The sequence below is a fragment of the Elgaria multicarinata genome, chromosome 5 (genome assembly GCF_023053635.1).
Source record: "Elgaria multicarinata webbii isolate HBS135686 ecotype San Diego chromosome 5, rElgMul1.1.pri, whole genome shotgun sequence".
Lineage (NCBI taxonomy): Eukaryota > Metazoa > Chordata > Lepidosauria > Squamata > Anguidae > Elgaria > Elgaria multicarinata.
In genome coordinates this window covers 21401366-21424664 of record NC_086175.1, presented here as the reverse complement: position 1 = coordinate 21424664, position 23299 = coordinate 21401366, and the positions used below count along the sequence as shown (strand labels likewise).

The 23299-nt window shown below is 40.5% G+C and overlaps 2 protein-coding genes across 8 annotated transcripts in view; both read right to left on the bottom strand.

The window, feature by feature from the left end:
* Positions 1-6059, bottom strand: part of LMO7 (LIM domain 7) — a 158725-nt gene extending 152666 nt beyond the window's left edge. For all 7 annotated transcript variants that reach the window (XM_063126008.1, XM_063126006.1, XM_063126009.1 and 4 more), the window contains exon 1: positions 5984-6059. In XM_063126008.1, the coding sequence (XP_062982078.1) occupies positions 5984-6055 (72 nt within the window). In that variant the 5' untranslated portion in view covers positions 6056-6059. The remainder of the gene's footprint in view (positions 1-5983) is intronic.
* Positions 6060-17076: 11017 nt separating this feature from the next.
* Positions 17077-23299, bottom strand: part of UCHL3 (ubiquitin C-terminal hydrolase L3) — a 31168-nt gene continuing 24945 nt past the window's right edge. Inside the window, exons 7-9 of the mRNA XM_063127432.1 lie at positions 20455-20530; positions 17768-17826; positions 17077-17296 (exon numbers count right to left, since the gene is read on the bottom strand). Coding sequence (XP_062983502.1) covers positions 17213-17296; positions 17768-17826; positions 20455-20530 — 219 coding nt within the window. The 3' untranslated portion in view covers positions 17077-17212. The remainder of the gene's footprint in view (positions 17297-17767; positions 17827-20454; positions 20531-23299) is intronic.

Here is a 23299-nt window from a genome sequence, read left to right as displayed (position 1 = left end):
CTCTTCATCTGGCTGGGCTGGGGGATTGCTTACAGCATTCCACAGATTCTCCCTCCGGAGATAGTGCTCTATTTTGCAGCTCCAAGCCAGATAATTAGTCTCATTTAGATGATTCAACGGCATGCCTGTAAAAGCCATAGCTGCAACTTTCTCACAAACTGCTCTTGAGATGCCTTGCTCCTCAACCCCTCCTCGGCACAGCAAACGACACTCACCAGACTGCAGTTTCGAGATGCCACCTCTTCTTTGAGATATCACCAACTCTCAGTCTTTGCACTGGAAGCGGTCTGGGCCCATAACCCAACACTGACGTGGTAAGTATAGTAATGCACTTTTTAAAGCTAGTGCAGAATGCAACTCACACAAGCAGAGTTTTTCAGGAAGTCCAGTGTCAAAAACAAAGAAGCTGATCTCAAGATGAAAGACCACACAGACAAAGATCAGTGGTGCTCAACTAAGTCCTTTACTGTGCAGTATCATTACAGCATGGCAGTGCAGCAGTAGATATTTACATCAATATACACAATGACTTTTACTCTAAACCTAACCCTTCTTCTCCACACTATCCATAGTCCATATTCTTCTTTATAGTCCTTTGAGCCAATCAGTTAGTGGCTTTCTTACCATGTGGTATTATTACATCAGCTTTACCACACTCTTTGTGAGTCAGCAAACCATTCCAGCTGCTCTTAATTAGTCACCTGACTGTAGGTGCAATAATCACTTTGGCCATGAAAATACCACCAGCTAATCTGGATTTCTCCTTATGTGTCATAATGGCAGAAAAACCTCTAGTCACTTTTTGGCTCACTCACCCAGAAACCTGACATATCCAATACATCTAGAGTCTTTATGATCCAATGGATTGACTATACAGTAGTAGATGCCTTAGGATCCTGTTCACCTTAGGTTTCTAAGTAGCATAATATTTTGACTTTTCTTCTCAAGTAAAGACAATAGCAGTCTGTAAACAATAAAAAAACCTTATGTTTGTCTTTACTTTCTTCATCTGATGATATATGGCAGTGGAAACTCAAATACTATAAAAGTTACTTTAGTATAGCTTGCTGTACTTGCTTAAAGTTAGCTCTGTTTTACATTCATCTCCCCCTCAAACATTTGTGCTGCTGTGGCTACAATGAAGAAATTGTGCAGTTAAAATACACCTTGCAAGAATGTCTTAATCACAAATCTAGTACATTCATAAGTATCGTAAGCCCTTTATCAAATTTAAGTCATTGGTGGATAGTGCAAACTTAGCATTCTTGAGACTTCAGTCAGACAGGTATCCAATTTCAGTAGATGCTTTGTGTCAGTTTACCACGGAGGCCAAACAATAGTAAATAAGGTTTTACATTTAGTTAGTGAATTACTTACTTTGAGATTTTAGTTTGTCAAATATGACTATTTGGACCATTCACATATGGACTGTTCAAAAACTATTACCAGTACATAGGTAGGAGAGAATAGATTCCTTCTCCCCCGTCCCTTGCTTGCCACAATACCCTTCCTCTTGAAATCAGCTCTGTTGTAGAGGACAAACGGTCTGAAGGTGTAAGGAATGGCAGCTGCTCGACTGAAATCCAGAGGCACATGCCTCCAGACTTAAAGAAGTCTTCACACATGACACAAAGAAATGCCTTTAAGTCCCTGTTCTGCTATTTTTGGCATATGTGGAATGTTTGTTACTGTGGGACAGGAAGCAGAGACATCCCATTTTAAGTGCTCTAGCCAATGTAGGTTTTACATTAACGCTGCAGAATTATTTAAGCAAACTTCAATTTAATCTTGATATATCAATGTGCTCTTTGGGCCAAACAAACATGATACATGAACAGGATCACCTGCTTCTCTTTTTCTTTTTAAAAGCAGCCATAGAGGGAACCAAACTAGATTGGATTGGTGCATTGAACAGGGTGAGGAGATAAATCCTGTTCCTCTGCTGGGGAAAACAGGAGGTACCAGCATGGTATCTGTATCCTTCCCCGTCAGATAAATGGTAGTTTCCCAATAACGGGGTTAAATCAGCAAATTCATGTGAAAGGATTAAACACACACAGCCCCACAAGCCTGATCTGCATCATACCCTATCCCACCTAAAGTATGTTTCTAAATTTTAAAAGCCTGCAAGAGATTGTTCTGTGCATTGGCACAAGAAAAAACTTGCCCTTCTATATCATGGACATTAAAAAATCTGTTTACTAAACAGCCAACTGAAATACTGCACCTGCCTGTGAAACTGTACTGCTACAGCCTAGTATCCAACTTTTCAAAATTTAGATCGTAGGTTTGGGTCTGCAGTGCTCCAACCCTGTACCTAGGAACCTATTTCCAGTATTTCTGTATCCACCAGCCTTCTACAAATACTGGTATCCAAGAACCTGTTTCCTAATTGCAATACTTTGCAACCCAAGTCTTGACAAAGAATCATTGCAGTTACAATGTTTTGTCTTCACTGCTTGATGACCTGCTTGCCTATCTAGTAACCAGACAATGCCTTACAAAACTATCCCTTCAGAGGCCCCATGTCACAGGAAGAAATAGAGGACAAATTAACAAATAAAGAAGTTGCCCTGAATCGCTTTTCTAAATCTGGCGAGACACATCCAAGCCGTCATTATTATTACTATTAATTTCATTTCTATATCGCCTCATAGCCCAAACTCCCTGGATAGTTTACAACTTTTCATAAAAATACAAAATACAATTTAATAAAAATAGTCTAAAAAATTAACACCGAACACTTAAAATAATATAAACAGCTAAAAACAATTTAAATAAAAAATGTTTTTCTTAATAATCCTGTTCTAAAAGAACCAACATAGATGCCTCCTCATATCCCATTAATTGCTTGGGAGAAGAGGGTGGCTTTTACCTGGCAGCAAAAACATCAGTGTTGGTGCCAGGCGGGTCTCAGTGGGGAGCTCATTCCAAAGTTGAGAGGCCACCATTGAGAAGACCCTCTCCCTTGCTGCCACCTTCCAAGCCTTCCCTGGAGGTGGCACTTGGAGGGAGACACCAGATGTTGATCGTAGTGTCCAAGTACATTCAGGTTGAGAAAGGTGTTCCATCAGGTATTACAGTCCTGAGCCAGGTAAGACTTTATAAGTTGAAACCCACACCTTGATACAAGAAGTCCAGAATTGGTCTTCTATGTTCAGACCTTCTGGTGCCAGTTAGTAATGTAGCATCTACATTTTGCACAAGCTGCAGTTTCTGAATAGTCTTTGAGGGCAGCCCCATATAGAGTGCATTGCAGTTATCTAATGTAAGGAGAGAAGCTCACTCATTGAAAAGCATGCTCATTGCAGCACTTTCAGCCTGAAGTTCGTTTTTATTGAAAGCTTTGCCTTGAATGAAAGTAAAGTCCATATACTTCCAACATGTTAGTGACATCTGTTTTAAGAAATATACCTGACATTCTGGGAGATATTCAATAGCACGAATTGACCTGTGCAAAATTTTAAACTATTATAATTGCATTTGAACTATTGTAATGTTTACATTTAAACATGTGCACTCTTATTACTCTCAGCTACACTGTGGAAGTTCTCTCTACACTTTTATTAAAAAACTCCACATTTACACTTGTATTTCACTATTTCATATTTAGAATTTTATTGCTGTTCCCACCTGTGAATCAATGCCAACAGAATAGAGGGCCTATTTTGTAAGTGTTATTATTACCACATGTTAACATGCAAGACGATGATGGTTTTGACTACATTCTTCAAGTGAATTTTCAGCAGTGTCAAGGATATCATCTTCTACCAACTGCTCTGGCTTGAAAGTGACTATTAAGAAATATTAAAGGTGTAGCCAATACAAGGCAGACATTGGGTAGGAATGTATAAAAAATATTTCTTGAGCCAAAAGATGTAACTATTATTGGGCCTAGCCACTTCACGAGGAGGTCAATTTGTGGAGCAAAGTATACTGGACAACCTTCTGGAGAGCAGAGTAACCCAGGGAATACAGAAGTTTGCCATCTATGGCCAACATTACTATAGAAATCTGTTTCCGGGCGGTTTGCATATCCCCTTGGGAAAACTGTCATGATTTACTCTCTGCAGCTAACGCTATGATTACACTCTGCATTCCAGCACACCTGCTGTGTAAGGAAGGCTGCCTTTGCATTTCCCATGTAGGAGCTATAAACCTGTAAGCTCAAATACTCAAAGTCTCTGTGTAGGGAATTTTTTCTTGCCAAAGCAGGTCAAGCCATAAGAGTACATTAAAATTCCATTTCCTGAAACAGAAGAAGAGCCGGACGAAAATGTCACAAATGTATTTTTCTTTTACAAACCTTGTCAAGTGAGCACCATAATTCCTGAAGTTGGAAAAAAATCTGCAAGTAGTTAAATACCTAAGAGAGCATGTTTAGACAGAAAAAAGGCCTACATCGGAGTTGTAGGACTTTTTTCTGTCTAAATATGCATAGGATTGTACTCTAAGCATCACTTCTAAAAAAACCTGCAAAAGTACAGAAATGTCTGCAGCTATTGGTGAAAAAGTGTTCAGACGTTAACTTCTACTGAACTAAACAAGACACCTTGTTAATTTTATATTGCAATACCTCTTCCAATTACATATTCTGAATTCCAAGAATGTGTTAGGCACTTTTCAGGAATCGGTTGTCAAGTCTCTCCCGCAGGTGTAAGTGTTGGCAGGAGCACACTAGTTCAAATTGACAACTGAATTACCCCCTGAAGAACTGCTTACAGATCCAAACCCTACTACAAAATTCAATATATGCTTTGCTAAGTGGAAAGGAATGTACCCGCCATCCCATTGTTCATTTGAGGACATTTAAAGGGAAATTTGATACTGGACCTAAAGGCCATCTTTTTTAGCATCTGCACCTGAGTAGGATTCACCATTTACTGCATTCTTAAAGGGAACCTCCCAATAAGAACAGCCTGCTCATCCGGACTTAGAAATTCTCAAGTTTCTAGTTTAAACTTTAACAGGAAATACAGCTTTCTTGGAGTTACCATGTATAATATAACAGCTACTCATTCCATTCTAGTGAAGCGTGAAGAGGACATCCATGATACCCACTGTATGCTCTAAGGAAACAAGGGATGTTGGAACACTTTAAAGACCAACAAATTTGTTATGGCACAAGCTTTCTTCAACTACAAAACTCTTATTTTTGCTGTAACATACTTAACATGGCTACCTCTTTGGAAATTGTTACATTCCAGAGGAACTAGACATCCCCAAATAATAATCACACTTTTACATTAACGAACACACTAAAGGATATATTGAGGTATTTGGCAACCACAATGAAACACCAACAGCCCTAACATATATGCACATGTATTCTAAAGTTAGTCCCACCAAACTTAAGGCTTATCGCCAAGTTAGGGTATATTATTAATTTGTTAATTGTAAAGGAACTCCGATGCAATTTCCATCAAATCGAGGCTTTATTTGACCAAGGACTCTCAGAGTGACAGGGCTGGACTCACAGACCTAAAACCAGCACTCAAATTATCAGAGGAAGGCCAGGGAGACTCGTAAATAAATTTGCAAGCTGCACAGTCTGGACTCCATCCAGTTTTACTGAATTCACACCACTCCGCAAAGTAGGTTAGGGGAAGCACCACCACAAAAGGTAAAGGGCCAACCTCCCTCTAAACCCACTGTAATTCAAGAACTAAACGAAATAATAGAAGGATGACTCTGCACATACAGGGAAGGCCCATTACCTCATCCAGTAACACACACACCCCTTCCCCACCTATCTGGGATTCATACTATGGTAGTTTGATTAAGCATCAGCCAGCCACTCCCTTCCTTCGAAATGAACTGCTACACAAAAAGCCTGTCAAGAGTAAATCATTTCTGGAATGTAAAGCTCCCAGACTCAATAACTTTGTTTTGATGAGCACAAGAGTTAAAAAAAGGGGGGCGAAGATGAAAAGGTCCCCCCACCTTTTACCTGCAACCCACCCCAACAAACCCTCGCTCTTACCTCCATCCATCGGCGAGCTTCAGCAAACGCTCCATCGCAGCAGGCGCCCTCGGCATCCTGTCTTTCTTCCATGGCTGGCAAGAGAAGAGAGCTATTGAGGTGTTGAGGAATGGCGGGGGGGGGGGCGCAGAAGTGGGAAACAGAGAGCCACTGTCAAAATGTTTGCTATTGGAGAGGGGGGAGAAGAGCGAGAGAAGCATACCAGCCACCCACCCCCCACATACCCCGGGAAGCTTATCTCTAAAGCACTCCCCTCTTTCTCCTCACATGTAGTTCAGGGCTTTGTTAAAAGTTTCGGAACTATAAATAGACTGCGTGGGGTGGGGTGGGGGTGAGAGCGGAAAAGGTCTGTTCAAAGTATCCTTCTGAGGGGAAGCAAATAGGGGCGAGGCGTTAATTGGAGGCGTCTTTGAAGGGAAGCGTTTCTCCTGTAATACTAAGCCGCCTCCTCACCGTTAGCTCAGGGTAGAGCCGAAGAGCTCTTTAATGCCGGGCTACTCCGTCGCTTCCAGCCCCTCCGACGCTACTATTAGCGCCCCACAACAAGTCGGGGGAAAACGAATTCTAGCCCACAAAACCGCGGCTCTGCTTGCAGGGGCGCCGAACGCCCCTCGCACTTGCCGGCTGCGCGCTGCCCTCGCCGACCGGGGAGCTCCTCCCGTGGCTGACAAGCAAAGAGCTCTCCCGCCCTTCCTCGCTCACTTTCCGTCTCGCCCCGCTACGAAGGCAGACCTACCTCCACCGCTCCTACCTCCGACTGTTTCTTTGTCGACAGCAACACAGTTAGTTGCCTTGCAAACTTTCTTAAACTTCCCGGGAGGCAGAGTCGTGGCTTCCACCTGGCGGTAGGTAAGAGAACCGCATTCGACGCGCTGAAAGGTTTATTTATTTGTTTTCAGCGCTTAATGAGGGGAACAGGCGGCGCCCTCTCTCGGCGGAAAAGCGCTAGCGCGGATTGATTCCACTTCATTAGGGGGGTAATGTTTTGGCAAACGTGCGCTAAGAAAAGGAAAACCCTTGCTGGATCCGACTGAAAGCCTAATAGTTTCCCAAGTGCAAAACGGCACCGTCCACCTACAACAAGAAAATATCAGCAGGTTTGGTAGTTAAAATTAAAAATCTTTGGGAGGGGGAGAGAGGAAAGGGACCGTTAAGGGGGCAGATAAGCCTCAAAACATCCCAAATTAAGGACTAAGCATGTTCACTAGTCACAGGATGCTGAGTGTTCATGGCGGAATGGAATACAGAATCCTGGAAGAAGGCAGGAACACTCCACACTGAAAGGTTTTTTTAAATTAATTTTTATTAATACATAAAACATTATACAATATAATCAATATGCACATTCAATTATATTACTTACTCAACAAAAACACTCCACACAGCGACATTTTGTTGCTGGTCTCGCTTATCATGGCCTGTGGCTATTCCAAGTTTTTGAGGGAACCCTCAGTGGCCCTGTTCAGAAGACGCCTTAAACCACAGCTTTAACCACAGTTGTTAAGCCAGAAAGCTGAGCTGTGTTCAGAAGACACCTTAAACCATGGCTGTAACCAAAGTAACTAAGGCAAAAAGCCTTAGTCACTGTGGTTAAAGCCGTGGTTTAAGATTTGCGCTCATTCACATTTTTATACATTTCTCCCATGGCTCCCCACACCCCAGTTGTTGCTATTATTAACATTTTTACCCCACTTTTCAGCCAAAAAAAGGCTCCCAGAGTGGCTTATAACAAATAATAATACGACAGCGCCAGCCTTCAAGATTACAATTTTGTGAACTTCCTTTTGTAAAATGCCCAGAGAGCTTTGGCTATGGGGTGGTATAGAAATGTAATAAATAATAATAAAGAGGAAAAGTGCCTTGTAGATTGCCTTGTTTAAGTGCCTTGTAGAGAAATTTGTTTTGTTCTTTTTTCAAAAGGATCCAGATCTGCTACTGCTCACAATGATGCACCATACAGTTTTCTTGGGGAAAACTGTGAGCCTCTTTCCATTCCACCGTCACATTGTTTTTCCTCTTTTGAGGTACATGTGGTGAGGCTTTTCACTCCATTGCGACTGCGGATTGCAGTTCTGTATCGCCCCCCAGGCTCGTCCTCAAAATTTATCTCTGATTTTGATTCGTGGCTGTCCTTTTTCCTCTCTGATAACTGTCCTACTCTTATTTTGGGTGACTTCAATATTCATGTGGATGACCCTCAAGACGCTGCAGCTCTACGATTTCACTCATTATCTTCCTCTTATGATCTTAAGCTTTCGTCTGATGTACCCACACATTCCCTTGGACACTGTCTGGATCTTGTTCTCACTCGGAATTGCTCTGTTTTGGACTTTTCTACTGCTCACTTTCCATTGTCAGATCATCACCTAGTTTCTTTCAATATTACTCATAATCCTCCTCCTTCACGTCCCGCTTCTCGCTCTTGTCGTGACTTGCAATCTATCAATTATAAGGCTTTTTCTCAGTCTCTAGCCTCCTCTCTTCCTTCTGTCTTTTCGGCTGTCTCCTTGGACTCAGCTGTCTCCTTCTTTAATTCCTCCTTATCTTCAACTCTTGATAATCTTGCTCCATCTACAACTCGGATAGTTTGCCCTTCTCAACCCCAACCGTGGCTCACCTCTTTCCTCCGCTACCTTCGCTCTTGTTCCCGGGCAGCTGAACGCCTTTGGCGCAGGACCAGGGACTGGGCGGACTTTGTCCATTACAAATTTGTACTCTCCTCTTTCTCTTCTGCCATTTCATTGGCCAAACAGCAGTATTACTCAACGTTGATCCAGTCAAATGCTAGGCATCCTCAGCGGCTCTTTGCGTCCTTCAATTCTCTTCTGAAGCCTAATCCACCATCTCTCCCCGCCTCTCTGTCTGCTAATAACTTTGCCTCTTTTTTCAATGCTAAAATCCAAACTATTCGCTCTGATCTGGCCAGCTCTGCTCCTCTTCCAGTTCCTGTTCCTCATCTGTCAGTTCCTCCTGCAAATTTCTCTGCATTTCCTTCGGTCTCAGCTGATGAACTGTCTACAATACTGCGCTCTTCAAAGCCTTCCACTTGTTCTCGTGATCCGATTCCTTCTCGCGTCTTTATTAATCTTATCCCTGCTATCCTCCCTTCCTTGCTTCATATTATTAATTTTTCTCTGTCCTCTGGTTCATTTCCTTCTGCTTTTAAACATGCTACAGTCTCTCCTATTCTCAAGAAACCTACTCTTGATAGGCTATCTCTGTCTAACTACCGACCTGTCTCTTTGTTGCCGTTTGTTTCAAAGATCCTGGAGCGTGTGGTCTACTCTCGTTGTCTTGATTTTCTTTCTAGTAACTCTGCTCTGGATCCTTTTCAATCTGGATTCCGTCCTTTGCATTCCACTGAAACAGCCCTTACTAAGATTACCAATGATCTTCTTACTGCCAAGTCTAAAGGCCATTATTCCGTTCTTATTCTCCTTGATCTAACTGCAGCCTTTGACACAGTTGATCATGATCTTCTTTTAGATTCCCTTCATGACCTTGGATTTTGTGGCTCTGTCTATAACTGGTTTGCCTCCTATCTAGAGGGTCGCTCTTTCAGCTTATTGGCTAATGGCAGCTCGTCTTCTTCTTTTCCCCTTTCAGTAGGGGTTCCCCAAGGCTCGGTGCTTGGTCCGTTGTTGTTTTCTTTATACATGTTGCCCTTGGGTAATCTTATTCAATCTCATGGCCTCCAATATCATCTGTATGCCGATGATACACAATTATATCTTTCATCTCCGGATCTTTCTCCTGATGTTCACGATCGTATCTCGGCATGTCTTTCAGATATCACAGCTTGGTTGCTTCATCGTCGTTTGAAACTTAATATGGCAAAGACTGAATTGCTTGTTTTTCCTCCTAAACCTTCTCCTCATCTCTCATTCTCTCTTACTGTCAATGATGTTACGCTTACTCCAGTCAAGGAAGCTCGTAGTCTTGGCTTATATTTGATTCCTCGCTCTCCTTTGTTCCTCATATTGAGGCAGTAGCTAAATCCTGTCGTTTTTTCCTGTATAATATTGCCAGGATTCGATCATTTTTGTCTGTCTCTTCTGCCAAGACTCTTGTTCATGCATTGGTTATTTCTCGGTTGGACTACTGCAACCTTCTTCTCATTGGCCTTCCTTCTTCTCACATCAGTCCGTTGGTTTCTGTTCACCACTCTGCTGCTAAGATCATCTTCTTGGCTCACCGCTCTGACCATGTAACTCCACTTCTGAAATCTCTTCATTGGCTTCCAATTCACTTCAGAATCCAATATAAACTTCTCCTGTTGACCTACAAAGCTTTTCACTGTCTAGCTCCTTCCTATCTCTCCTCTCTCATCTCACACTATTGCCCCGCTCGTGCTCTTCGCTCCTCTGATGCCATGTTTCTCACCTGCCCAAGGGTCTCTACTTCCCTTGCTCGGCTTCGTCCATTTTTTTCTGCTGCCCCTTATGCCTGGAACGCTCTTCCAGAACATTTGAGAACTACAAGTTCAACCACAGCTTTTAAAGCTCAGCTAAAAACTTTTCTTTTTCCTAAAGCTTTTAAAACTTGATTTTGTTCTGACTTTATACTGTTAGTTTTACCCTACCCTGTGCCTGTTTACCCTACCCTGTGCCTGTTTGCTTTCTCTTCCCCTCCTTATTGTTTTATTATGGTTTTATTAGAATGTAAGCCTATGCGGCAGGGTCTTGCTATTTACTGTTTTACTCTGTACAGCACCATGTACATTGATGGTGCTATATAAATAAATAAATAAATAATAATAATAATAATAATAATAATAATAATAATAATAATAATATAGTTCTAAGTCTAGATCATAAAACTCCCCAAGTAGAGAGGTTAAAGAGTGTGTGCTGAGAGCTAAGAAATCCCTGCTTCAGATCTGCCCTCTCATGTGCACATTTTTGGGAATTGGTCTCACTGAACTCAATTCAGAGTATTTGGCTGTAAATAGCCTTAGGCAAACCACTAGGCTTTTATTCTCTTGTTCTAAGCACCACTGAGATGCTATATATAAACAAATTTGAGCACTTGAAAGTAGAGCCAAAACCCAATAAAAGAAAAATAAACCCCAATCTTCTGGGTTTGTTAACTTAATTTAATTGCATGAATTTGCATATGGGTAAAAACAATTTCTGAAGCAAGTCATTCTTCCTTGCGTATGAGAGATGGTATCCTTTTTAAAGATGGTATTTACAAATTTTATAAGCACTCCTGGTTCTCCCAGCCGCCATTCATTTAGCAGTGTCCTGACTTTTGTGCATTCCCCTCACTTCCATTCTGAAAGGCTGAAATGCTTCTCCTAAGGCTCAGTGATCGGCAGTAAGAGTTTTAAGCCACGACAGGAAGCGCCATCCGACGAGCGTTTTACTGCACGCTGGTTACTGGGCACTCACGGGTTGCTCACATGACACCATCTGTCTCTCTTGCGCCCCTTCTGGCCTTCCTTGCACCGCAAAAACCCCAGAAAAAGTCCGGTTGCTGCTCTCTCCTGCTGAACTGAATGGGCCTCGTTACTTCCTGTTTTCAGGAAGGGACGGGGGCCGCACGTTTAGACCTAGATGTGATGGGGCTTAGGCTGGTGTATTTTGGCTCCCATCCCTTTGCCTTCAGCCCTGCCCAATGCTAGAATGCCGCCCCTGAGGGCTTATCAAAAATTGAATTCAGCTCTCAAGCTAAAAGAAACCCCCCCCATTTAAAAACAACAACACAGAGCACCCTTCTATAGTTCATTTTCTTTAATTTTAATTCATCTAACCGATTAAGAGATTAAAAGTTGCAGTCTTAAGTAAAATAACTCCTTTAGCATTTACATAGTTATTTAGCGTTGTAATATAGCACAGCTGAACAATGCAACCCTATGCCTATTTATTCAGACATAAATCCCACTGTGTCCAGGTTTAACTCCCTAGTTAGTTTAGACTGCAATCCTAAACTTGTATGGGGGTGGTTGGTGGATCATAATTATATACACACGCTTGTTTTTATCACATTGCAATTATTTATTTATTTATTACACTTATATACCGCCCCCATAGCCAGGGCTCTCTGGGTGGTTTACAGAAATTCTAAAATTAAGATAAAAACAAGTATACAAAATTTAAAATTCTAAAACACAGAACATACACACATAAAACATTAAAAACCGTTAAAAAACGAAACATTTGGGTAGGCTAACTCAGTCTTTTTAATAAACAATATACAAGGTAGAGTAGGGGTAACAAAATTCTGAGAAGAGGTGGACCTATTGCTATCCTCTTTTAACTCTGTTACATTGTTTCATACACAATTTCATCCATATAGGATGTTTATAATGGTTTGGGGCCAGGTTATTTGAAGGAACGCCTCCTCCCATATGTACCTGCCCAGACCTTAAGATCATCCACAGGGGCCCTTCTCTGTGAGCCCCTGCCAAAGGAAGTGAGGCAGGTGGCTACTAGGAGGAGGGCTTTCTCTGCTGTGGCACCCCGGCTGTGGAATGAGCTCCCCAGAGAGGTCCGCCTGGCGCCTACACGGTACTCCTTTCGTTGCCAGCTGAAGACCTTTTTATTCTCTCAGTATTTTAACACTTAATTTTTACTTAAATTTAAATTTTACTGTTCTAATTCTGTATTTTAATCTTATATCAGTTTCTGCTGCGTGGTTTTATCCTGGTTGTGCTTTTTATACTGCATTTTGTATTTGTGTTTTTAGACTGTTAGTTGTTTTATGATGGTTTTAATTTTTGTGAACTGCCCAGAGAGCTTCGGCTATTGGGCGGTATAAAAATATAATAAATAAATAAATTATAAGCCACTGTTTTAGGCATCACTGACGCATATATATATATATATATAATATATATACACACACACACCCTATTTCTTCGCTTCTAAGACACACTTTTTTCCCCATATAAACTTCTCTAAAAATGGGGTGCGTCTTAGAATCGCGGCTGTGTCTTAGGGTTTTTTTTCCTGTTGGTGGTACTGAAATTAGTGTGCGTCCTACAATCGATGGCGTCTTACAATCGAAGAAATACGTATGCACACACACACATATACTTGAACACTTAACGTTATCAAGTTCTAGAATGCAAATTTTCGGTAATCTAGTGCAAACTAGGCATAGAAGTTACTACTTTATTGCTATAAACTTCATATCAATGCTACATCCATTCATAAAAGCAATTTCCTTATTTAGAACTGAACTTAGGATATATCATTCTTTTGTGATGCAAGGCACTGCTTACTTATTCCAACACCACCATAAGCCAAGAGATTGCGGCTTTTGTTACTGCATGTAAGAATGCAGGCCTTTGTGGCAGTCGCGTGGGGGAACGGGAAGCATTCTGTTTACTGTGTTCATATCAATCATAGCTTTTGTTGCCTTGGAAAGTCCAACAAGGGGAGATGTCAGAGGAGAGATTCACGGCATCTTGTGATGACCCCAGGTGCTCTGGCCCATTCAAAGATGTATACATTCGCTCAGTAACCACTGAAACATTTGAGTCTACATCTCCTGTTTCTCCAACCCTGTGTGCATTTCAAATATTTAACCTTATAAGAACATTGCTATAGGCAGGAGTAGATGAACCCCATTAATATTAAGGCTATACAAACCATTGGGGGGGGGGTTGGTGGGGTTTTTAAACCCAATATAATTTTAAAGCCTCCAAATCTCACTCCACCTGACACACAAGGAAAAAAAGAATCAAATAGTTTAAAAAATATTTGAATGAATTTCACTCATATTTAAGTACAAAGCCTAAAAGCAAAAGCATGGAAATAGTTTATGAAGGATGAAATGTTATTCTAGATGTTCCTATTTCCTGCTTTATTTGATAGCAAAAATCATAAGATGGTTGCCCTATAGATGTTTAGCGTTTACAGCTCATGTTTAGCTAAGTTATGTTGAAAGGGTCTCTGATCATGCAAGGTTCTCTACTTTGAAGTGTGGCAAAACCTGACCGGCAATTAGCTTACAGAGAAAAATGGTGTCTTGTAGAAAATGTTGTGATCAAGCTCTACTTCTGACAACTTAAAACAACAACCAGCTCCACTATTTCAGGGTGCATGTGTTTTGTAACAAGTTAAAAATTTAAATACCCATTAATTTAATTACTATTAAAAATGTCATAATTCCAAAATAGTTCTGAATATCATATATACTCATTTGAAACTCATTTGGAGCAGTTTAGCTTTCATTTTCCCCTAGCAACCAGAATGGGTCAGATGGAGGTTACACTAAGGGGCAGGGGAGGGAGAGAACAGGGGAAAGGAGATGGACATTAAAGGCTGTCCAATGCTTCAACTCAAAAGACATTTTAGCAAAAGCATCCGCCATTCCAATAGGTCATCTTTGTACACAGTGAACTCCCATGACAAGGGAGCAGACTTGTGCAAGTTTATAATAAGGGAGACAAAGGACTAGAGTTTATCCATGTGAGTTTTTTCCTTAGAGATTGAGCAGCTGCAGTCTCCTCTGCTGATGTGTTCTTTGTGCAAAAATATTTATCACTCCATCACCTCTTACAATTAATTGATTTGAGCATTTTCAATCCATTCCCTATTGTGTTTTGCAACCTTTCCCCATTACCTTGTTCTTAATTAGCTGTAGTTTAGACAGAAATATAGGATTGTAGCTTGAATTGCATATAGAATCAGTTAGCCATTTTCCTAAATGTTTGAAGTTTAGTAGGGCTAGTAGAATATCTGAAAAATTCATGCCAATTGGATGGAAAACAAAGAAGTTACAGGCAGAAGTGCAGCTGAGTTTCCTATTTAAAGGTAATAATGAAAACAAATGAATGATTTTAATTAATAGACCAATATTGCATGCCCCTGTTGCTTACTGCTCAAGAAACGTTATTTGAGCAAGAAGTATGACTAAAGACAGGGGAACAGGATGATTCCATTTTAAAGTAGTAGATTGACTTGTGCTGCCCCCTTACAACTAAATATGAATCTGGAAGTTCTCACTCATAGCTTTACGTACAGTCATGCACCATGCACTGTACAATGGTAACAAGCGTCATTCCTGAAGTTAAACAATCGTAACTATTTATCCAGACCTTGATTAGCTATGCTCTCAATGCTTTCCTCTTCCCTTATTCCTCACTAAAATCCTGTTCCCAAAGCCCCTCAAAATGGCCTTAGCAGGCTTGAAGCACATCTGATATATCTACTAGAGGAACCTACAACCATGGAATGGATGTCCAAAATAGCCAGAAGTAGCTGTAGGGCAGATGGCATAATGAAAAATGGGCTAGATATCCTGTTTGCTTTTTAGGAAGGAAGGGCCTTACTTTCACTTGTTGCTACTTGGTGGACCCTGGTTTCCATCATTTGTCCCTATATGCAGCAATAACTGGTTTCACATGACCACAGAATATTACAGTTCGAAGGGGCCTATAAGGCCATCGAGTCCAACCCCCATTCAGGCATCTTCTCTCAAGGTAGTATTTCAATTCCAAGTATGCTCCAGGACTTTAACCACAGTGTTTTAAACTTGGGAATATACAATTCTAGCTTTAGATTTTATTAATAATATCTGCATTTGGAATACAGTTGTTGCATGACAGATACTCATCAGTTCTTACCTGTGATAGAACTAGTGACAAGTAACAATTTCCTTGTGTTGTTTGAGGCTCTTCAAAGTCCATGAAAGGGGCACTTAATACAGGAAGTGGATTGGGGCTGACAGTTCCCAAGGGTGTATATACGTGTAGAAAGATGCTAAGTTGTAAGTGAGCACAATGAGAAACTGTAGAACATGTTTACTGCTTACATGCCATGTAAATTCAGGTTAGGTACCTTAACTTGACATTTCCATTCTTTGTAGTTTCCATGTAGCTGCCTCTGTTCCTGGGGCCCTGTGATATTGACAGGTCTGAAGTAGGGTGGACTAGTCTCTTTAACCTGCAGCTTCCTTAAGTAGCATATCTTCCTGGGTGATAATCTCAGGAGGATTCCCAACAAAGGGCTAGCAATGAAGTCCTCCTTTCCCTCCAAGGTCTTATGACCTGGTCTGGTCCTGCCAGGAACTTGTGGGATATGGCACTGGCCTGCCTCTCTATGATCTCTTGCTAAGTGTATTGTCTGTGCTGGAGAGCTGGATCAGTAGAGAATGAGGCTTTTGGGGTGAGGATGTCTGCTGTTCCATGGAATTGGGGTCAAGGTCTGCAGTCTCTGGGTCTTTTATTGGTCTTTTAGTAGAGGGTGCTCCCTGGTTACTGGGACTTATTCGCTGTGAGAAAATACTCTTGTGATGCACAGCAGAACCATGATCGAGCCAAATGTCTGATGCTGCAAGATGAACTGTGTTGGGTTTTTGCTTTTGTTTGGTTCCTAGAGTCTTTTCTGTGCATGCAGAGACATGCAGCTGTCATCAAGGTCAAACAATTAGGACATGTCCCACAAAATCGTACTTGCCAGTTGGGAGGCCATGGTAAAAAGGACAGCTGGCCCAAGGGTGCTACAGTCATGTTTATGAGTTGTTTAATTGTTAATGTGTCTATTAAGTGAAAGCCCATGCAACAATTAACAAGGGAAGATTAGTTACTTTGTAAACAGGAGCAGTCCTGACCTACCTTCTGGCACATGCTCCTGCTGAGAAGTATTGAGGCCTCTATTGTGGTAACATTTTTCCAGCTGCTTTGTTGCTTTTGGTCATATTCAAGGCTCTCTGGGCGTTTCACAAAAATTAAAACCATAAAAATTGCCCAGTTACCACAATAAAATTCACCAGAGCTGTCTATATTTATTTATTTTATTTAATTACATTTATATACCGCCCCACAGCCAAAGCTCTCTGGGCGGTTTATATCAGCTTTCTCCAAGCTGGTGATTGCAAATGTTTGGGACTACAACTCCCATCAGCTCCAGGCAGCATGGTCAATGGTCAAGAATGCTGGGGGTTGTAGTCCAAAACATCTGAAGGCCACCAGACTGGTCTATATACTAGCATGGAAGGACTGCTTGCTTACAGAAGGAAGTAATAGTATGAACCTGTCCATAGTGCCTTTTGTGATGTGCTACTAATAATTACTCTTCTGGAATGGATTCATGTAGTTATTAAAAATGCTCTAGTCTAGGAAAAGGAAAGGCTACAAAAGATAGAGGAGAATCTGAAGTTTAATCTGTTACTTGGGAGGTATCAAAATTTGATCATCATTGATTTACGGCAAAAGCATTATTTTGTTACAATACATTAAACACAATTTTTGCCTTTATTATTATTATTAAGAATAATCTAAGCTGCTACAAGAGCAATTGCATTGAATCTTAATTCGTTTGGATCACGTTCCATGAATTTCTTGCATACTTCTACTGCATCCTAGTAAGAAAACACAAGAAGGTTACCATCACTTCTATAAAAACTAACTGTTGGTTTCATCTTATAGTTTTAACTGTCACTGCTTTTTAAAATTGTGATTTGTGTTTAAATGGCGTTTTAATGCGGTTATTTGTTTTTTGTTTATTTTTGTAAACTGCCTTCAGAAGGCTTTGCCTTTAATGGCTATATATTTTTACAAGATATAAATACAAAACCTAAAAAATATCTGACATGGTGGGTGAGAAGCTTTAATCAGAAGTGTTTGAACTGTATTCATAAATAATATACTGCCAAATAGTAAACAACAGTGTGAGCAATTTTAATAGCACCAGCAATTTGAATTTATCTAAATTTGTATATATTTCTACAATGGCAGTTTCAGAACTTACTACGCTAAATAATTTCTACCACCCAGTATTTTGCTTTAAGCAGTAATAAAGCTCTCGATATAAGACAACTTAAAATTCCTACCTCTAAAAATGTGTCATCGCTTGATTGGCCATGGTTTATTGGGAAAGGCTTCCGTCCGTCTGTTGGAATATACAGAAAGTAATTCTTCATTAAGACGTACACAGAAAGTAGCAGGGCTCTTCTACTTCTAATACAAGTGACGTACTACCACCACCACATGCTTTCCATAAGTGTAATAACTCTTGTATTGCATTGTACCTTTGGGTATTTTCCTCACCATACACTGAAAAACTACAAGGATAGGAATAGTCAAGCATAATTCAAATTCAATCCACCAATAGTCATCAACATTTGAACCAAATATTTTATCTAGCAGCAAAGTTCATTTTCACTGACACCAAATGATCAGGCTTGAGTGTTGTATATTATTTAGTTCTTCCATATATAAACATGTACTCTAATTACTGCAATTTGAAATCAAATTTCTTTGGTAGATTACTGGATGAATGCCTCAAGTTGCAAATAAAATTAGCAAGTGCTCACACACCCACAGAACCACTGTGTTAGGCTAGATAGAGTTCCTTCTAGACCAGTATTCCATTTCCAATACTAGCCAACTACGTGCTCTAAGTGAGAGTTGCAGAACTACTTTTACCCCAAGGCCCGAATTCCATTTTGGAAAAGCTTTCGGGGGGGGGGGCTGCATTCCAGTGGTGGGCAGAGCCCAAGAGCAAAAGGGGCAGGGCCAACAACTAAACATACTAAAAAAAAACCCATCCCAGCATAATTTAGCTTAAAGCTCTTACTGCCAGTAACTGAGCCTTGGGAGAGGCATTTTATCCTTTTAAAATGAAGGGGGGGGGTCTACACAAAATGATCTGCTTGGGGGAAAGGGGGTGGAGTCAAAGAAGGTAGTGTGGCTTTCTGTCGAATCCTGGAGGGCCTCCCTGGACCTGAGGTTCTGCAGTCTGGCTCTAAACTCACAAACAAGGCATAAAGGCAAGAGCTGTTCCTTGTTTGTCTTCATAATTCTGTGGTGCACTGCCCTCTAGACACAGAGGGTCTGTTTAGCTACTATGGTTAATAGTGTTGGACTAACTCTCCATGGTGATTACTTTTTAAAGCCATCTTAACATAGTGGCCAAAAACATGAAGCCAACTTTCCAGTTTCTACTACTACCCTTCTAAATGTAAAAGACTAGAGTGTCTTCATTCCCTGTTTAAGTTTTCCATGTACATTGATTTGATTTGGCAACAATTTTCAATTCATCATGGACAAATTCTAAATTAGGCCATGGCTAGACCAGGTCTATATCCTGGGATTGTCCCTGTGCATCCAAATGACACACAGGGGATCCCGGGAGCAGGCAGGGATGACCCCTCCATTTGCCTGGGATAATCCTTAGGTCTAGCTAAGGCCTTAGGTTCATTTCCAGTGTGTTTATTGCAGTAGATGACTTCTGCATATGTGACAATCCAAGAGGCAGTTCTGCAGTACACATTCTTAGTTGCATTCCACAGACCTAGAATTTACCCACCCACAATTTGCAAGCTACATTTTTGATTCAGTTCCCAAATCTATTCTGGGAAACAGTATTTGAAATTGTTACCTATAAATATAAATAGCCTGTTTTCTATGGCAAAGTGTGAGCTTTTTGTGTTTATGTGGCCTGCTGGGATTCAAAAGCAGACTGTCATCTGGACAGGCTGAAAGCATACAATAAGAACAGATTTTAGGAACTTTTAGAAACATTTACAAGTACATTTTAGGAGCTAAGTTCTCAGACCAAAGGTTTTACTAATGATGTAGTACTGATGAGTGGCACCAGTTCTCCAGTTCCTTATTCAATTGCCTACCTCAAGCCCTGCTGCTAGAAATCTTTTTAATCAGATATACCAGGAACTGAATCTGTAGCCTTTCACATGCAGGTTTTGCACTATTTTGCATGTTCCGTATGACTTGTTATTACACAGGCTCATAAAAAGACAGCAGTAGTCACAGCTTCAAAATTCCACCCCATCACTTCAGTTTAACAATATACAGTGCTCATCAGGACCAAATACCTAAACATTTCAGGAAAATTGTGACATTGCATGAAACTGGCAATCCAACTCCATGCCATTAGCTAATGTCATGCTATAAAGGAGGGATGGAGAAGGTGTGACCTTCCAGATGTTGTTGGACTGCAAATCTCATCAGCCTTCACCATTGGCTATGCTGGCTAGAGATGATGGGGGCTGCAATCCAACAACATCTGGAGGGCCACATGTTCCCCATCCCTGCTGTAAAGCAACAGCATCATGCATTATTTATTTAAACCTTTTTAAAGAGGTATCATGCATATGCCATTGGGCTATGTATACTTTGATATTGGTCCATGATTGCATTACAGTGAATCCTGGTTGCCCAATAACATAACACACCTAGTGTGGTGTAGGAACTAATCCAGGTTATGATTTGCGGTATGCAACATTAAAATCTGTGGCACATTCAAGTTAGGAGGAAACCAATTACAAACACACATGCAAAAAGCAGAAACAAGTGCTTTATTAACTTCTGCAGCGTAATCATTCCCCCCTTTTGAAGCCAAATATTGAAAAGTTGTAACAAAGCTTCAAAAATACGCAAGAGTTATGATATTACAGCTACACACTACTGACAGTTCAAATTAATAGTATAAAAACCTAGGCAGAATTGGTTGAAAGCAACATCTGACCCAGTTCTGAAGAACAATGTTTCCTCTTACCCAATTCGTAGAGATTGCCACCAACATTTACTAATGCGATGAAATGAAGATCTACTTTGTCATCTATACTTGGTGCCTGTGAAAAGAAATAGGATGTGCATAATATGTTAGTGTATTAAATTCCATTTACACAATTTTGGAAGAAAACTTTGGGAAGAGCTAGAGTTCAGCCTTTTAACAACCCATTTCAAATTTAAAAGAAGTATAAGTGTATGTGCTTCTGAACACATGAAATTTATTTTTCCTCTTTGCTCAACCAGTCCCTCCCCACACACCTCTGGGATTAGTGGTAGAGCTCCCAGACCATAGGAATGGTTCCAACCAGGCTTAAGCAATGACATTTTGGAACCTAGCCACTATGGAGATGAGCCCTGTCAAAGGACTAGAGGATTAGGAAGAAGCGGTGGAGTGGGCACTATAAAACCGAGCCTTTTACACTCAGTGGCCAGCACTACAGCTGCTTAAAACCGACAAAGTTAAAACAGTAATTCCAACTAGACAAAAATGTGCCATCTTACATATCTAATGAAGTCTATACACTTAAACAAGGAGTACATCCCATTGAATTCAATAGGATTTACTTCTGAGTAGACATGTATAGGATTGCACTGTTAACTTTGTAAGGAAGCTTATGTACAAAATCCTATTTCAAAATGGTCCTTTCCGTCACCATATGACAAAGATTGTTTCCTATGCAGTCTACAGCCATCTGATTACCAAAATGTTAATCAAAATTATGCTTTAAGTATCATGAAGAGGTCTGCTGTTAAATACGCGGTCTGCAGCATGAAAACAAGAAATAATGACTGTGTAATTTAAGAATTAAAGCAACCACAGTAGTTTAGTTACACCTATACTGGTGTATAGTTCTTACTCCAACTAATACACAGATGTCTATGACAAGAGCTCTTGAAAGCTGGTTAATGCCAACTCCAATTTTCAAACATCTCATGTTTCAGCAAAAAGGGACAGACCTACACCAAGCAGGATATGACACTTTCAAAACATTATGAAAACCGTATCTGGAGTGTGTCCTGGACCCCAACAGTTGTCACTGCTGTTATAAACCATTTTAAAGCAGTAGTGTAGATCCTGCCAAGGTCTCTAGCATTCTCAGTAGTGAGGGGATATAACTTGAATTCCAGTGCTAAAACTTTGTGTTAGTACCTGACTGCTATGTCAGCATGGTGTTGCTAAACGTAAGATTGATACAAACTTGATGTAAAGTTATAAATGTCATAATGACACAAGTGTTCAGGATAGGGACATTAATTAGCTCCTTATATAGTTGAAAGACTTACATAATAGAAAAAATATTTGAAGGGCAATTAAAATGATTTTTAAAAATCGGCATAACATCTCTACAAAAAGAGACTTTTAAAAGTTTGTGGCTTTTTTTTTTAAGACACAACTAAAAGAGAGGATGGGAAACAGTTATAAAGTTACAAATCGTAGAAGAAAAGTGCACAGCAAAACTCATGTGACTCACTGAAGGGGAGATTTGTGCATCCCTGCTTTGAATGTTAAATGGAAAGAGCACAGAGTTTACAGACTTATCATCCATTACCATGGATTTACTAAGCATCTACAAAATCTTGCTATTTGGGGAGAACCAGGGATTCATTGTAAAGAGCCAAATGTTCTCAAGAAGGTAGTCTCAAGATGATTTTCCCCAAGAGAGGCGGGAACCCCCAAGTAGATATATGCGAGGAGAGAAGTTATGCCCCAAGGCTCAAAGCAGATTTTAGTAGACTTAGCATTCAAATTCTGAATACTTAAATGCACATGTAATTTTTAGGATCTTTACTGAATAAGGGCACTAAGGGCGCATTCCTACATGTTTAGACAGAAAAAAGTCCTACAACTGGCTAGAGCATGCTGGGAGTTTTAGGACTTTTTCTGTCTGAACATAAACTGCGCTCAACATCTAAGGTCCTACTCCAAGGGAAGCTCAGAGGATGGCAACAAGAGAGAGAGGGCCTTTTCAATGGTGGCCCCCCAATTATGGAATGATCTCCCTGATGAGGCTCGCCTAACGCCAACATTGTTAACTTTTCGGTGCCAGGTCAAGACTTTTCTCTTCTCCCAGGCATTTAACAGCATTTAACAACATATGCTAAGTTTGTTTGATTTTTAATGGACCCCAGAACTGTCGTTGTTAAATGGATACTGTTGTTTTTATATTTCTGATGGTTTTAAATTATGTATACTTTTTAATGTTCACTGTTCTTAACTTTTGTAAACCACCCAGATAGCTTCAGCTATGGGGCGGTATATAAATTTAATAAATAAATTGTGAGCACTAAATAATTACATTACGTTCTTAGGAAATTTTCTCCTAGGCCTGATCTGGATCATGCTGCATCTTATAGGATGTTTTAGGGTGGATTCCTGCATTGAGCAGGGGGTTGGACTCGATGGCCTTGTAGGCCCCTTCCAACTGTGCTATTCTATGATTCTAAGTCTTTGTCCAACCATGTTCTTTTAGCATTGAACCTCCTTCTGGTATTACATTTTCATTGTCATAGATCTTCACTCCTGCATTAGTGTAACTTTTAAAATAGGCTATAAATATGTCATGTCACAAAGCAGGCCTGAAAGTGTGCAAGGATCAATCAATTGCTATATCAACCAGCTTTGCGGAAGTTAGTATGGGCAAACATTAGCTTTAAGGTCAGCTACTAGCAATCAGAAAATGAATGCTTGCACACCAGTCTCTCTCTCTAGAATTTATACCATTTGTCCATACTGTTATTCTGGAGAACACAGATTGCATAGCAGTGTTGCCTTCTCTGGAAGAGTATTGTCTGATGCAGGTAGGAATGTGGCCCCCGTTTCTGCTTTC